The sequence below is a fragment of the Nipponia nippon genome, unplaced genomic scaffold (assembly GCF_047370975.1).
Source record: "Nipponia nippon isolate SJK-2023a ecotype South Korea unplaced genomic scaffold, ASM4737097v1 scaffold_9, whole genome shotgun sequence".
Lineage (NCBI taxonomy): Eukaryota > Metazoa > Chordata > Aves > Pelecaniformes > Threskiornithidae > Nipponia > Nipponia nippon.
Window position 1 is genome coordinate 45,063,006 of NW_028262413.1, and position 15,866 is coordinate 45,078,871.

The 15,866-nt window shown below is 35.2% G+C and overlaps 1 protein-coding gene across 7 annotated transcripts in view; it reads left to right on the forward strand.

Moving 5' to 3' along the window:
* Positions 1 to 15,866, forward strand: part of LRRC28 (leucine rich repeat containing 28) — a 58,722-nt gene that overhangs the window by 7,878 nt on the left and 34,978 nt on the right. For 5 of the 7 annotated variants that reach the window (XM_087744622.1, XM_087744619.1, XM_087744624.1 and 2 more), the window contains 3 exons: positions 3,909 to 3,949; positions 6,586 to 6,623; positions 7,383 to 7,520. In XM_087744622.1, the coding sequence (XP_087600748.1) occupies positions 3,909 to 3,949; positions 6,586 to 6,623; positions 7,383 to 7,520 (217 nt within the window). Of the gene's footprint in view, positions 1 to 3,908; positions 3,950 to 6,585; positions 6,624 to 7,382; positions 7,521 to 15,328; positions 15,489 to 15,866 lie in introns of those variants that run through there. The other 2 variants (XM_087744623.1, XM_087744627.1) reach the window with 2 other exon arrangements.

Here is a 15,866-nt window from a genome sequence, read left to right on the forward strand (position 1 = left end):
CTGTGTGAGACATTCTCAGCTGGTAAGGCTATAGAGAGTCAAAACTTGCCACTGTCAATAGGCTCAAGTCTCCAAGTAACTCAGTTGGTTTTGTTGGTGTGTGGGTTTTTTGTTTTTTGTTTTTTTTAACTTGGGCTCTTCCGTGGTATGACAGGTAAAATAATAGCCAGGGCAGAGGAGCTAGAGGGCCTGACTACTTAAAATTCACCAAAATTACATGTTTTTCAGTGCTTCCTAGAAAAAATCCAGTACTCCAGTTTAAGGAATAGTGTTTAAAGCTTTGATGATGATACATTAGAAATCCTCAATAACGGTTTCACTTCATGGGCCAAAAGCTGGAAGCACTCTGAAGATTTTATGCCTTTTCTTCGTCTTGAATGAGTCACTTAAGTTTGCACTTACTGTAGAGAATTATTTTGGCACATTTTGTTTTTGGGCAAGTCCTTTGCTTAATAATTTAATGGGAAGATAGGATTCATGGTTACAAATTAAAGCTGCTTTAAAAATTAACCGAAGACTGTAAACAGTTCTGTGTTGATACTTTGTGAAATTCAGTGATTATTTAGTGGTGTAAGGTTCATGAAGTTTGCACTGCTTAAAAGATGAAACAATGATAAGGAGAGTTTTGCATATCACTTTTCTGCGTGTATGTGTTAGAGCCTGATTTTGTTTTTCTCAAAGCAATTATAAAATAGAAACCAAAACAGAGTCTTGCAAGTAACAGGTTAGTTCTATTTTCCTCTCAAGATCTGTTAATACTACGAGCCAATAGATGTGTAAGATGGCAGAAGAGTAATTACCCATGGTTACTGTCAAAAGAAGATGTATCAAATGAAGGAGACAGCTCTTCCCCAATACTCTTTGGTATTGTAACCGAGGCCTGGGATAAAGGAACTGAAAAAATACTTAAAATGTAGATTGTACCTAGGCAAAATGACTTGCAAACAGCGTGAAGTAGAGCATTAGGATTCAAAATGATCAGGATAACTTGCTCATAATGTGACTTGGTGGAATCTCATTCAAGTGCATAGCACTATAGCTAAGAACGAGGCAAACAAAATTGGGTCTCATTCACTGAGCATCTGTTCAGCAGAATAGATGTTGGAAGTTGTAGTGGACCAAAATAGAACAAGTCAGCAGTGTGTTACAAAAAAAGGCAGATGTCTTTTTGGAACATAGAAAATTTCACAATCTGAGTTAAAAGCAGAAGGGAATAATTATTGGATACTGTTAAAGCATAAGCTGGAGCAAAGATTGAGTCTGGGGTTTCATTCTTAAGAACAATCTAGCTAAGTAAATTGGAAAGAACCTAGAAAGCAGCAACGTGGGATTTTTAGAGAACATGACCTGTGAGAGAAGGTTGAGAAATTTAGGTTAATTCCTTTTGCAAAAAGAGAAGACAGAGAGGGAAAAAAAAATAGAAGAGGAGGAATGGGGGAGAGCAGAAATCATCAGTATTTTTACAAAGCAGTATTTTCATAATAATTTTTTTTATGTCCGCTGCTGGTAGGACAAGTAATACTCGCACTTTCAATAAAGAAAAAGTAAGTTAGTTACCTTGCGGGGGGGAGGATGTCATCTGAGAATAGCTGAAAACAAATAGGTTACTGAAGGAAGATGTCTCTTTCAGCCTTGTGCTCCTTTGAGTCTATGCAAGATGATGAGCATTAGCTCATCAATAAATACTTTAAATTGCATATGGATTATTAACAATCATCAAAACTAAATCTGCAACACATTTAAAGTTAGGTGGTACTTTTGTCCCACCAGTTCATTCCTTCAGAGTCCTGAAAAATGTTGACTAAATCAGCTTTTGTTCTTTGCTCTTCCAAGATGACTCTAGTCTATGACAGATGGCTCCTATGAAAACATCTGGAATAGTTACGCTGACAGAATTTACATATACCTTGCCTAAAAATAATTTCATCTTTGTTTTCATTGGCAAGATGGAAATGATAGAGGGCTATGACATAATGAATGGATCAAGAAGCTATATAGCACACCTGTATCCCAGCATCAGGTCTTCCAACTTCTCCTCATTTAATGTTTGACTGATAACATTAGCCTTCCAGTAATCCTGTTTCCCCATTTATTAAAAGAAAGTACATGTTTGCCTTGATGGCACTGTCAGAAGCATGATCTAGCCATATCAAAGAACAATTGTTCTTAATTTACTAACTCAGAATATGCAATGCTGTCCTGTTCAGGCAGATCAGCAGGTTCACTTTTTTAAAAATGTCCAGTGGGTGTGAGGGTAAGGCAAGCTTCACTAAACTGCTGGCAGAATTTATGATTCATTTATCACCATTGTTGTCATGTCACCAATAGAGACCAGAGTTAGTTCTGCCTCTCAATTGATAGAGCATGGATAGGTTTTTTTAATCTTAATTTCATTGTAGGATGTTGTATTGAACAGCTTTGATTCAGACCCATTGTTATTGTGGTACTCAAGAAGATAAGCAGAATTTCTATTATAGACTTGCTAAACTGTAAAGTTATCTCTCTCCTGAGTTTCTCTCTCTTACAATATGAAGCAGTTAAAGCAAGAATAAGAGTATAACCTTTATGTATAATGTGAGAATAGTTTGTGATTCAGGTTAGTATCCTTATTCTAATAAAGAGTGTAGGATGACAGTGAATTTGTTTTTTCACATTCCCTCTTTATTTTTTAAATAAAAGCTTGATTTTTTTGTGCTTGAGCTTGTTGCAGCCCTTGCATATTTTCCCAACTTAAGCTTTTCTCTTTGATGAAATAAAATTCTGTGCCGGCAGAAGATAAATGTACTGTAGCAAACCTTCCAGTAGGTGGCAACAACTGATTAGTTACAGCCTGTTTCTTGGGTCTTGACTTCAATAGATTCAGTTATTCAGCCGTCATTTGCTGCTCCATAGTTAAAAACAAACTATTTTTCGTACTCAGATCTAAGATGTGGCATGTTTGCTACATAAGAATATTACAACATTACTTTTTCAGGTTAGCATATTCCTTCATAATAAATTTATGAACACAAAGTTAAGTATTTTAGATAATAATATACCTTAAATTTACATCACAGTGAAAATTGCTAGGTTTTTTTAACAGGAAATTGACCATGTGATCGAGCTGCCTTTAAAATTCATTTGTTTCTGCATATAAGTGTACTGTAAAAACTTTTTTCAATAAAACATATCTATGTTCAAAGTAGATTTCTTAAGCAATAAAATTGTCTTAACCTTGAATAATTTTGAGTACGGTTACCAACGTGACATCTGAAACTTGTGAAGCTGATTTTGTGATGTATGTTCATGGTTATAAATGCCATCAAGAAACAGAATTGCAGCTAGAGATCAGTTAGCAGTTAGAAAATGATATGCATGTTAATATGTAAATATGGTAATGTAGTTTGATGGATTCAGCACTTTTGGCTTGGTGGTAATTGATTAAGCTGCACAAAGTTTGTAGGTCATTTCCCAGTTTAACAGCATTCTAAAATAAAATACATTATGGTTAGACATCTTGTATAGTTCTTATTCTGCTTTAAGTCTGTAAAGGCTGCAGCTTCTTAGCAGTCTCTTGGCTTCAACTAACTCAATTATTTGAATATATTTTCAAAAGCGAGGTTTTGGTAATCCATCTTTTCAGCATCAGAAGTCTGACTACCGTTTGGTTGACGACATGTTAATGTCACTTCTAGGCTGTAGTTCTGTTTCAGTAGTGAATTGCTCACCCTTGATATATCCCAGATTGCACTGATGGAGAAAGTGCAGGGATGTGGAAATAGGGTATTGCATACAAGCTCCTTGTTGCCATTTTTTCTGTGACTAGCTCCTGCCATATTTTAGTATGATTATTAAAATGAGTTGGGTACACAATATGTGTGTGTCTGTTTTTTGTTTTGAAACCTAAAAAATCTCTAACTCTTTTTCAGCCAGAAAACCTTGCACAGAAGCTTCCAAACCTCGTGGAATTGTGAGTTTGTGTAGGAGTTCTAATATATCTTTATTATGCTGATCCATCTTATCTTAAAATAATTCTAGAATGTATTGCTTGCACATAACCTACCTTTTAAATGTGAAGGGTTTTCTTGGAGGGCAAGAAAGGGTCATTTGTTGTTGGGTTGTTCTTTTTTTTTTTTCTTTTTTTTTTTTTTTTTTTAAAGGAGGTCTATCCAGATGTATTCAGTCCCATGTTAATATTTTTTATAATTTCTTGTTTATTGTATAACAAGAACTGTAATACAAATGTCTATGTTGCTAAGGGCAAAAAATACTTACCCCTGGACTCCTGTGTAGACTGTTGTCACCCTGATAAAGCACTGGAACCTCCAAATGCAATGGTCAGATGGTTGTGACAGAGCCAGAGTAACAGGTTACTGCCTCCAGCCCATCCCTGGTTGCTCATTTCCACCCCAGCTACCAGGGGTATTATGATCTCAGTCTTGCTGATTGTAGTAATAAGTTTTTTTGGAACCAAGTCACAGATTGTCACACAGGAGCAGGAATGAGCAAGCAGGGGTAGTAACTATTTAATGATGATTGCTGTAGGCAGAGTAGTTTATCCAATCTTGTCCAAAGAATGGATGTCACATGAACTGTATTATTTTGGCAATTAATTTTAAGCTGTAAGCCCTTGAGTCAATATCTTCTTCCCTCTCCTTTTCTTCCTGTAAAATTATGATTTCCTTGTATGGTAGGATTGGTAGCAGAGGGGTTAAAAGGGAGATTATCTTTTCCCCTTGTAACTCATTTGGCTCACTTTCAGTTGAGTACCTGATGGACCATTGATTCTGTTTATTTAATGGAAAGCTCCAAACAGGAGGAGGTGTATATCTGAGTAGTCTAATGCATTCAGCTGTCTGATGTTGTCATCTTAATTTGGCCCTTGAAACCACACCTTTCTGGTACACGCGACCGCAGTATAATTGAACTGTTTTGTAGGTCACTGCAGTCTCCAGCTTGCTTAAGACATAGTCTTGTCTCATCATGCCCGAGTCTTGAGAGTATGTTTATGCTCTGAAGCAGTAAAATAAATATTTTTGTATTTGATATACTTAGTATTTAATGATTTGCCATGGGGCATGAGGAAATCTCCATGTTATCTGATCGTGCCTTTAGGAAAACCTGTATAAATTACAGCTTAAAATAATCTCTTACAAACACTGAATTGTAGGAGTCAAACCTAGTTATTTAGGGTTCAGCAAGCTTAGTTGTACTGCCATTATACCACAAATTCTGGTGGTCTAGAGAGAACTGCAGTGGGCCTGCGGTTTCTGTAGCTCTAATAGTACAAGTCAATTTTTGATCAGACAGTAAGAGAGGTTTTGTTGACAGAGAAGAGACCACAAAATAAAGATTTATTTAAAGAATTATTTGTTAGAGTAGCTTTAAATTTGGAAAGACAAACTTAACTGTTTTTCATTTTCCTGAAAGTTACATCCTAATCAATTTCACTATATATTTTTAAAAACTTCACTATCGTCTGTGCTTCTTTGTATATCATGTCCCTCATGCTGGGATACTAGGTGTCGATCCTCATAATATACCTTTTTTTTAGCTTGGGTGAAATAGTTCACAAGTATTTTCAGGAGCTGCAGCTGAAATGAGTAGGAGAATTCTCATCCTGAGGTATATATAAGGATTTCTACAAACATATCTGCAATCCTCATGTTTGTTACATTTTTAGTAAACTTTAAATGTCTGCAATTTTTAAAGAAAAAGAGAAGGCTCAGGTGCTCCATGCAGTTGACATCTTTGTATGTCTTTTTCTTTGTTCTTCCTCTATCTCCCTGAAAAGACAGGCTTCTACTTTTGGAAATGATGTTAGAATAGAATGGGAAATAATATGCTGTGCAAGTAATTTCCATGTGTGCCTAAGCGATTAGACATTGAGTACTCAGTATACCTTTACAATTAGATATCAATATTTGAAGATTTTGTTAATCTAAGAATAGTTTTTATGTTACTTGTAGTACTGGAAGTGCTCCAGCAGAGGGTGCTGAATAGTCTTAGTGAGACATCTGGTCACCCTCGTGAACTACCTAAATGACCATGTGTAAGATTGGGTTTTTCTTTTGAAAAATGTGCTCTGTGTTTTAAAAACCCACTTGCAGTGAGTAGATCATGTGCTTGTTTCTTCAGTCAGTAAAGGTATAAGAGTTTATGTGCAGGGGAAAATGTTTGTAATTGTATAACTTGTGTGGGTTTGGGCTTTTTTTCTTTTCTTGCCCAGCATTTAGTGTGGAATAACCTAGTGATCAAATATGGTTCATTCTGGTTATTCTCTCTACTTTATTCTTTTCCCTTTTTGTTTTCCTCTTATGACTCTCAAAACCAAAGCCCATTATTATTGTAACTGTGAATGTTTTATTTTAAATAATTGTATGTCATTCTCTTATTTTTATGTTAATCATTTAATAGTCTAAGTGAAACTTAAGTACCTATCCATTGCCAGTTTATACAGTTTCCACAGCTTTTGTGGTCATAGAGAGGACTGGCTTTGAGGGTGCTCTTTCAGTCTGAAATTGGATATTTTGCAAACTGATTATGTAGCAGAAGTCCTTGAGGGTAACAGGTGGTGTCCTCTGCTTTTTTTTCTCCTCCTCCCAGGTACCTTCATTCAAATAACATAGTTGTTGTACCTGAAGGTAAGTAATCTACCAGCTCACAATAAGTGTCAGGAATCATAAAATATTCATTTTTCTTCTTTGAAGAGGCCTATTTTTCCTTTATTTTCCCATAAAACATTAAAGATTTTCATACAAAATACACCAGTGTAGCTCTTAGTTGATAATATCCTTGCTTATGCTATGTTAAATTCTTTTAATGAATTCTCAAATGCACATAAATGCTGTTTGCTTCAGTTCTAATTGCAGAAAGTGAAAAGGCTAAATGGCACTCATCTACAGAAACAAAAATCCAGAGTGTCTTCTGCTTTCAGCCAGTTACCCTACAGAATACTCTGCTGGTTTATATCATGACAGATTTGAAACCTAAATTATCAAGATCTTGTACTAGCTTTCCTTCCTTGTCTTAATAGTAGAGTTATGTGCCCAACTTCAGGAAAGTACTTCAAACTGTTTCTGAATATATAAATTGGATAGACTTAAAGCAAAGGAATGGAAAATGGGATTTCGGAGCAGAATTGTCTGAGGAGAATCTAGAAATGCGAGTATTCTGTACATCGCTATTTTTTTCCTCCCTGTCTCACTGCCAGCAGTACTGTTTGTTAGATAGACAAGCATTTCCACAGATTATGTCATTCAGTTGTGAAACCGGCTTTAATAAGTCAAAATCTGCTCAGACGTAGGCGTTAGGTACTGTGGCTTTTTATCCTCTCATAGTCCTATTAAGATTTTAACATTACTGTTGGGTCACATTCATGTTTTAATCTGTTCTCTCACAAGCCATTGGCTCCCTCGTTAAACTGCAGTTTCTGGACCTAAGTGATAATGCCCTCGAAATTGTGTGTCCAGAGATTGGCCGTCTGAGATCCTTACGTCATCTTCGCTTGGCTAACAACCAGCTGAAATATTTACCTGCAGGTAAGTACAAATGTGTGAGGGATTACAGCAATGACAAATTCCTTGTGAACTTAATTTACATAGTGATCTGCTCTAGGTTTATTCGTATCTTACAGTTGAAGCATGGTACAACTTTCATTTAAAGACTAGGCAGGGATTGCTATTGTATGTATTGTACTAAACATACTCTGTAGTTAGAAAAAAGCCACGCTGTATATACTTAAGGTAAAGAAAAGCCCTGAAAGATGCTTCTGAAGTGGGGAAAAAAATGTATCTAACAGTCTTTGCCATTGTATCAAGAAAAAATTGAACTTCCTTGAGAAGACACAAAATGCCAATGACAACTGTCATTATGATAAAATGACGTTTCTTCCAATTTTCCAGAATATAAAGGATTCCAGGCCTGCCTTCCTTTCTTTTCACCCAACAGCCCCATTCTTGTGTTTTCTAAAAAGACATGTCTAGTAGGTTTGCCTATGGCAGTTCTACCTCGCTATGACAGTAAATAACAAATGTTTGTCGTGCTAGTTTATAATAAAAAAGGAAAATTTATTCAAAGTAAACATGACACAAAGTCAGAAAAAGTTGGCCACAGGCAGATTTTGAGTGTGGGGGTTTTTTTGCCTTCTAAATACTTTGATAAGCAGACATAACTGATTATTCTTCTTCCATCACTCTTACATCTTTCCAGATGCTGATTTTAAAATATTTTTTATTATTATTTTTTAATCTTTCTATGGCATATTTGCATTTTCTCATCTGCAGAGATGATAAAAATCGAAGGCCAGCATTTCAAAAAGCTGGTCTAACTTAATCTAACAGGATTAGCTTTTGGCTGTAATTTTAACTAACTTCTCAATGTGACCTTCATGTGTTTCTAAGTTCACATTGCTTATTCTCAAGAAATATGCTGCAATTGCTCCTTGAAGTTTTGGGTGCAGAAATCTAGCTGTCCTTTCCTTGTACTTTTCTAGGTATAATAAGCTTAATAAGAATAAGTCAAAGGATGATTATGGTTAGAAAGAAAAAAAGTTTATATGACTATGTAAATGCTCTGAAATGAAATTAGATAAACCTGTTAAACATTACAACCCAAGGCCAATAAAATTTTCATCAATTTTCAGATGTTCTATATTCAAAAGAAAGGAGTGACTTGAGTGTGCTTTATGTTCCTCAAAGATAATTTACCTTATGGTGCTGTACCATGAAAGAAAGACTTGTTCAAAGAAAAAGTGACACATTTTCTGCAAAACTTCACACATTAACTTAAAAAGGTTCCAAAAAAGACTTTCAAAAGGATAATTTACATTACTGAAGAGTTGATTTCGAGTCTACCACATTTGATTAGGAACTGGTATCAGCTGCATAGGCACGCTGCATTTAATTTCTCCTGAAGTTTACACAATTTGGTACTGAGCATTGTCCCTAAGTGCGTTTAGTTTTGTGTGCATGAGAATTTTGCATGCTTAGAATAATGTGCTGTTGCCTGCTTTTGAATTGGAGAAGCCAGTGGTGTCTGGTCTTTCTGGTTTTGCTGGTGGAGTAGCATCAGTTCATACATAGGCCATTACTGCTATCATTACTAATCCGGTCTGTTCAGATGCTGTCACTATCAACATGACTGGATGTCATACAACTTGAGTGTTATCAGTCCAAGCAAGATTAATCTTTCACTTACACTGGAGAGTTTGCCCACTGGAGAGTTAATCTACTGCACTGAGTGTTTCCTAAACATGACACTTCCTGAAGAGGGCTTCCAAGCATATTTTCATAGTTTTTCCTCGTAAAATTGTAAAGATTTCAAAGATGACTCTATAACAAAATCTTTGAGTTTGAAAATAACATTTATGTTCAACAATTGAAAAAATAGAGCGAAATAGTAAGTTTTGATGAATTGTTTTATCTTTATATTGGTAGCATGAATATTTATAATAGTGTTAAATAGTGTTCTGTCAGGAAAACTAGCAAAGTTAATAAAATGAACTAGGATAAGATGTGATTGCAATGCGTTGTTAGGGAAAGACAGCTCTTAATTGCTCCTAATTTATAATAAGTAACGATTTAAGATATAATTTAGCTGCTACTAGTGCAGTTTGTGCAGAATTTAAAGATCTGCCTTAAAAAATAGCTTTCAGGTATAGGTGATGGTCATTTATGGAAGTAACTTTTCAGAACTATTGTTTTCTTCCCGACTTAGGCCTGCACATATCACACAAATGGTGGTGAACCGTTTATCACAGCAGAGGATCCAGTTAAGAAAGGCTGATCAGTGTTCACCTTGTGTAACCCAATAAGCCAAGTTGCAGCATAATGATGTCATCACATAAAAAGCGTACTTCAGGGTTGTTGCCCTGTCATTCCTCTTGTCTCTTCCTTCCCAGTGTCTGGTGTTATAAGTACCCTCAGTTTTTGTTGAAACTACATGGATATCTAGGAGGATACTCTTAGCAATATCCTTAATCAATTGCTAAAAAAAAAAAAATCTCTTTGTTACAACTGCAGAACAGTTGGAGGGTAGATGTTTGTCATTAAGTGTCTGAACACTTGCACTCTCCTATTGCATTTTATATTTTAAGACTGATTCTCTGTTGTGTCTTCCTTAATTGTGATTGAGAACTGAAAGAAACAATGCAATTAATAGCATATGTTGATTCATTATCCATTTTTAATATTTTTGTTCCACAATTGTGCTCTTAATGTTCACTTTTAGTATTTAAGATTTGCCTTATAGAAATCTAGCATAACTCTAATTTTAAAGCAATTGAAATAATATGCATAGTGAAGCTCTATAAAGATTTATGTAGATTGTAGACATTTATGGTCATTTGTAGACATCGTAGTCTGATTGTAGACGTTCTTCAGACTCTAATAAAGGTTGAGCCTGTGCTGTGGTTTATCTTCAATGTGGTGGGCAAGATTTTAGTCTCTAAGTATCTGTTTTCATAAAGCTTGTGAGAATTTGATAATGAAGACCTCTCTTCTCAGGTTTGGTCATGATTGTCCAACTAGCTTTAAAAAGTCACTTTAAGGGAGGAGGTGGGGAGAATGATGAAAATAGATGCAGACAGCATGAATACGTAAGCCTTAGTTTCCTGTAGAGATCAGGCAATACAGGACTGATGGGGGAAAAAGGGCATGAGGTGAGCATGGAAATTGTGTTCCTGGGAGATTAGAAAGCACTTTCTATGCTGTGGTACTGTTGCAGTGTAAATGATAATCCTACCTTTGTGCTTAGCAAACACTGCCAAATCAGTGTCACGTACTTTGGCCTCAAGGCGCTTTGTTTAATTGCACACTACCACTGAAACAATGGGACTTCCATCACGCATCATTAAATTGTTGTGACGATTGTTGAAAGATGACTAAACTGAACTTGATGAGAAGGGAAAAATTTGTCCAGAATAAGCATGTTGAAATTGAAATATAATATAAAATGGCTGGAAGAAAATGCTTTGTGAAATCCTCTTGAAGTCATGTTTTGAATATACTCTGGATAAGGTTAATAAGTGGACCAGCTTCTGCCTAATGCAGAGTCATCAGTATCTAGATTCTGTGGTAATCAGAATCACTAACTGAGAGACTAAGTCTTTGAGATGAGAGCTGATTGAAAGAGTTGCAGATAAGTAAGAGGAGATTTAATATTGTAAAGTTCTCTTGAGTGCTTTTTTTTTTTCCTTGAAATGCGCAGCATTTTTTTTTGTTCTGCAAACTGTAAATCTTGCAGCTTCTGTCTTTAACAATTTCTTGGTTCTTTTATTTGGCTCTGGTACATGTAATTCTTGAACATGAAGTAAAGTTTTGTGAAGTTTTCTACTACTTAACTGTAGCACTTAAATAATCTAAATTCTTGAGGGCCATTTGGAAATATGTAACACCAGAGCTCTTACTTGAAAAAAATCTTAGAGTTGCAGCATAAACAAAAGATGGTTATTTCATATTATTACATTAGTTCATGTGTAAGCTTCATTTACAGAGTTGACATTATGTTTTCCTAGTAGCTTAACTTTGTTTTTTTAGAGATTTCTCTTTATTCAGAGAATTGATGTTGCATTTTAATTTAGAATTGTAGAGTTAGTTATATATGAATGTGCTGTCAGAAGTAAATTTTCTGAATCTTTTCACTTATGAATGATTAATTGGAAAGTTCCCATTTTTTTCTCATGTTTATAATGCATATGATTTCATACTCACTTCACTCTTGATAAATTCTGTTTATTTTCCCTTTGTGTAATAATTATTGCATGGTTTGCAAAAAAAAAAAAATCCAGTGAGATGTACTAGAAAAATTATTCTTCAGGAGCCCCAAAGCCAAGGCTATATCTCAGTTTTGCTGTCTTACCATTTAGATTTGATTTGACTTTAGCCTTGGAAACTTTTGATGTGAAGTGATGGCTCTTCAGGTTTACAGTTTGGTCTTGTAGTTAGCGAATGCACGTTTGGACAACAGATGACTTAAAAGAGGGTGGGTTATACTCAAAGGTGGACTTAAGTTTCATATTTGACAAGGATTAGATTTTTTTTATTGCACGTTACTTGAGAAATACTTCTCCTTAGAAATGGCAAGTTGTAGCATCTTGTTCTAAGATTTAATTAAAAATGAGGTTATGTTTACTCAGCACATGTTGGAGTTAATTATAGATTTACTAAAATGAAAAGCTTAATGTTTTGCCAAGTCAAGAGCAAAAGCTAAGTAATTAAACAAAGAACAGGGTATGGTTTATGATCCCAGCCCATCTTTTGGCAAAGTTCCCTTCAAGGAGGGGAAAAAAATATATATCAGCAGTTGCCTTTACATGGGCTAGACCAAGTTTCCATTTGTTTTTGTTGTCAGAGAACTTTAAAAACCAAGAGTTGAGCACATTGATCAGGAAAAAAAAAAAAAAAAGGAGTCAAAGACTACCAGACTTCATGTAAACTGTGCAATGCTGTTTCTTTAATCTGTAAAGTGAAAGTGCAGGTGACTGGGGAGCACCAGCAGTTGCTGTTGCTGAAGGGGGGTACAGATCTCTGCAAGAGTCAAAGGCAGGTTTAGCAAATGCCCTTTCTTCCCCATATAAGGAAATGTGTGGCTTCCCTTTCAAATTGACATTTCCGTGTTGCCTCTGGAGACTTCTGCGTGTTGCATCCACTTGTTGCCATTTTGCTTCATTTAGGTAGAATCCAAAGGAAAACTTATTCATCTGCATTTGGTATTTTTAAAGTGCAAACTGCAATAATATTTAGGGGAGGTTAATAGCATATATACTCTTCATTTCTGTTCAAATCCTTTTCCTTTTTAAGGCAAATTGTTTTAGAAATATAGTCAGTTTAAGCCTCATTAAAATACATTTGTAGGCTTATAAAACTTCATCTTCAAAGCATTTGAGAAAGATCCTGTGAAGCTGATAAGGGAGTGTTATCCTCATTTTACAGAATGGAAAAAAGTGTTTTTAACAGAAGTGATTTGCTCCAGGCCACAGCAGGAGTCAGTGTTAGCCAGAAATAGAACTTGGGTGTTCCCATTCCATTTGTTAAGACCACACCTTTTTGAGGTTGATCATATTTAATATTGGGGAGGATTGAGTCTTTCCACCCATTATTAGGAAATTAATAATTATCTCTCTATAATTAATAATCCTCTAAGTTAATAGGAAATTAATAGTGGTAAGACCAGTGAGTTTTTGTAACTGAAACAGCTTGCGCTTCCAGAAGGCTGGAAGAGTTCATGAAGATGAATTTTAAAAAATGTCACTTACAGTTAGATACTAGATCATTTTCTCTTGCATAAGTAGCTCCAGTGGTAATGACAAGAAGGGTTCAATCGTTATTAAAATTATAAATTGAACTAAAATTGTTGATTACTGTTTTGTCTATTTATAAAGTAACCTCAATGTTAATTGATCATTGCTAAGTCTGTTTTGCTTAGGAATTTGCTTTGCTAATTGCGGGCAAGAGAAACTCTGAGACATGAAAACTGCATATTCATTTCTCTCACTTTTTTTTAAGTTGCTGTAAAGTACAATATCTGTATTTACTATTCATACCAGTGTTTCACTGGTAAAGACTTCTTGAATATCCAACTTAGTAATTCTGAATAGAGCTAAATATAAGGTATTTCAGTAAATCTTAATTAAAGGCATATAAACCCAACTTCTTTCTTACCTCTTTTTCACAGTAGATTTCCACAGATCATGGGTACAGCATGCCAATAATTCTATTCTTATTCTAGACCCTGGCATTAAAATATGTAGTCCTAACTAATTTTTTAAACTTGTTTTCTCTATTTTGATTTACAGCCTTCAAAATGGGGGGGGGGGGGGGGGGGGAATTTGTCCCCCCCCCCCCATTTCCCTTTTGTTTTTATTATTGTGTCTGATTAGGGTAGATCGCTTTGATACTTAATAAAGTTCAAAAGTTTTTTTTATAATGATTGTGGCTTTAAAAGCAAAGGCTCAAACTGATGCAGACCCTGTTCTTTTTTCAGCATTGGCATAACCTTAGTCCACTCTGCTTTCCTAATTTAGTAACATGTATAAAAATATGCACGACGGGACAGGTTTGGTACGCCAGGCACCCATCCAGGAGTGTGGTGTTTTTAAGTAAATGGACTTGTGGGGATTTGAGGAAAACATAGATTAGGTTACATGAGCTTTGCACTCTGTAAGTATGTGACTATTTAAAGGAGCATGGACTCCTAAATAAAAATATCTTTTAATTACTGTCATAATACGTTGTTTTCCTTGAAGGAGGTTGATGCCTAATTATTAAAAATAAGTGTTTTCTTTGCACAGATGTCTAAAATATATGCTCTGTTTAATAATTCGTTTCTAGATTCAGTTTACTGTATAAAACCAGCGTCAGCGTATTACGATTTACATTAGCTCTTATGTTCAACAGCAACATTTTTTTTTTAATCTAAATCGATGCAAAACTTACCCACTGTTACTGTATTGTTTTTTTCCACATCAGGATTAGTAAGGCTTCAGTAATTATGCTGTATTAATGTAGAAGCACAATAAAAATACCTGATAGCATCTTTAAGACATTCTTTGGATTTCTAGGAGGAAAAGATTATTACATGTTTTGATCTTGTATAAACTCCAATACAGCCCTGTCCTGACAGCCTGTAAGGACTGACATGTTTTATAAGAAAAATTTCCCCTAGGAAATTATAGCAGAGAGTCTTCTCTGAAGCGTTAGGAACAAAATGGCAATGTGGATGGTTACTGACTGTCATTGGACTTTGTGACCTAAATAGAGGTGACCAGAGCACTGGATAGTATATTGTACAAGTGGTATTCCTTACAGATTAGCTTTCGTCATGTCCAAACACAGTGGTACCTATTTAATTAAAGGATGTTGGTTGTGTGAGATTTTTATACCAGAGTCTACCTTGCTCAAACATTTGGTTTGGGTTAAATTCTCAGGAGGACTACTAGTACTTCTGAGTGCTTTAAATTTATGGGGAGGGAAGTGAAGACAGAGAATAAAAAAATTCCATTAAATTCCTGGAAATTTTCATTAACTGAAGTTTTTCCTTTATACCCTCACCTGTGTACTGTGTCAGAATGAATCATCTGTGTATACAGAGCTGCTCACTATTCTCTATTTGTCTGCTTGCCCCTTCTTACAGTTGTTTTTTTCCACTTCCCCCCCTGTTGAGGGGCTTTTGAAAGCCTCTTTGTTAGTATCATACAACATTTTTTAGTATACCACGGAAGGTTCATAATATCACTGGATGCTGGTAGCAAAAATAGTAGTATAAACATATAGTCAGAAAAATTCTAGAGCTATATTTTAAGCTTAAAATGTTCTTCTAACGTATGCTTTTGTTCCAACACTTCTTCCAGATAGGCTTCTATTGGGCGTACTGGAACTGAAATATTTCCCGTAACTGTAGCAGAAATGACGTTAAGAAACAAAAAATCCAACAAAACTATCTCTTTCAACAATGGCCTGTGGTATTCCTCATGGTGCTGCACAGCAGGTTCTCAAAAATGCATGTGCTAAGTATGTATGTGTTGTAATTCATTAATCTGAAAACTAATAGGAAACAGTTGGGAGAAGCCATCAGTGTCTTTCATTGTAACATTTAAATTACGTATTCAAATATTGCTTTGTGTACTAGGCTTATTGGACTAGAAAATTCCATCTCTAAAATTTGCTATTGTAATTTAGCACAATCACTGGAAAAAGTATTTTGAAATGAAGCTATTTTAATGAGCATGTTTTTAGTTAAAAAAAGAAATTGTGATGTGGCTCAGTGCATCATATTTCCATGTACCTGCAATTTTATAAAACATAAATCTTAAAACAACTTCTGTGGTCATTATGTACCTGGAAAAGTGATCAGGGACAAACTGAAACTGGCATTGAAGTTTCACATCA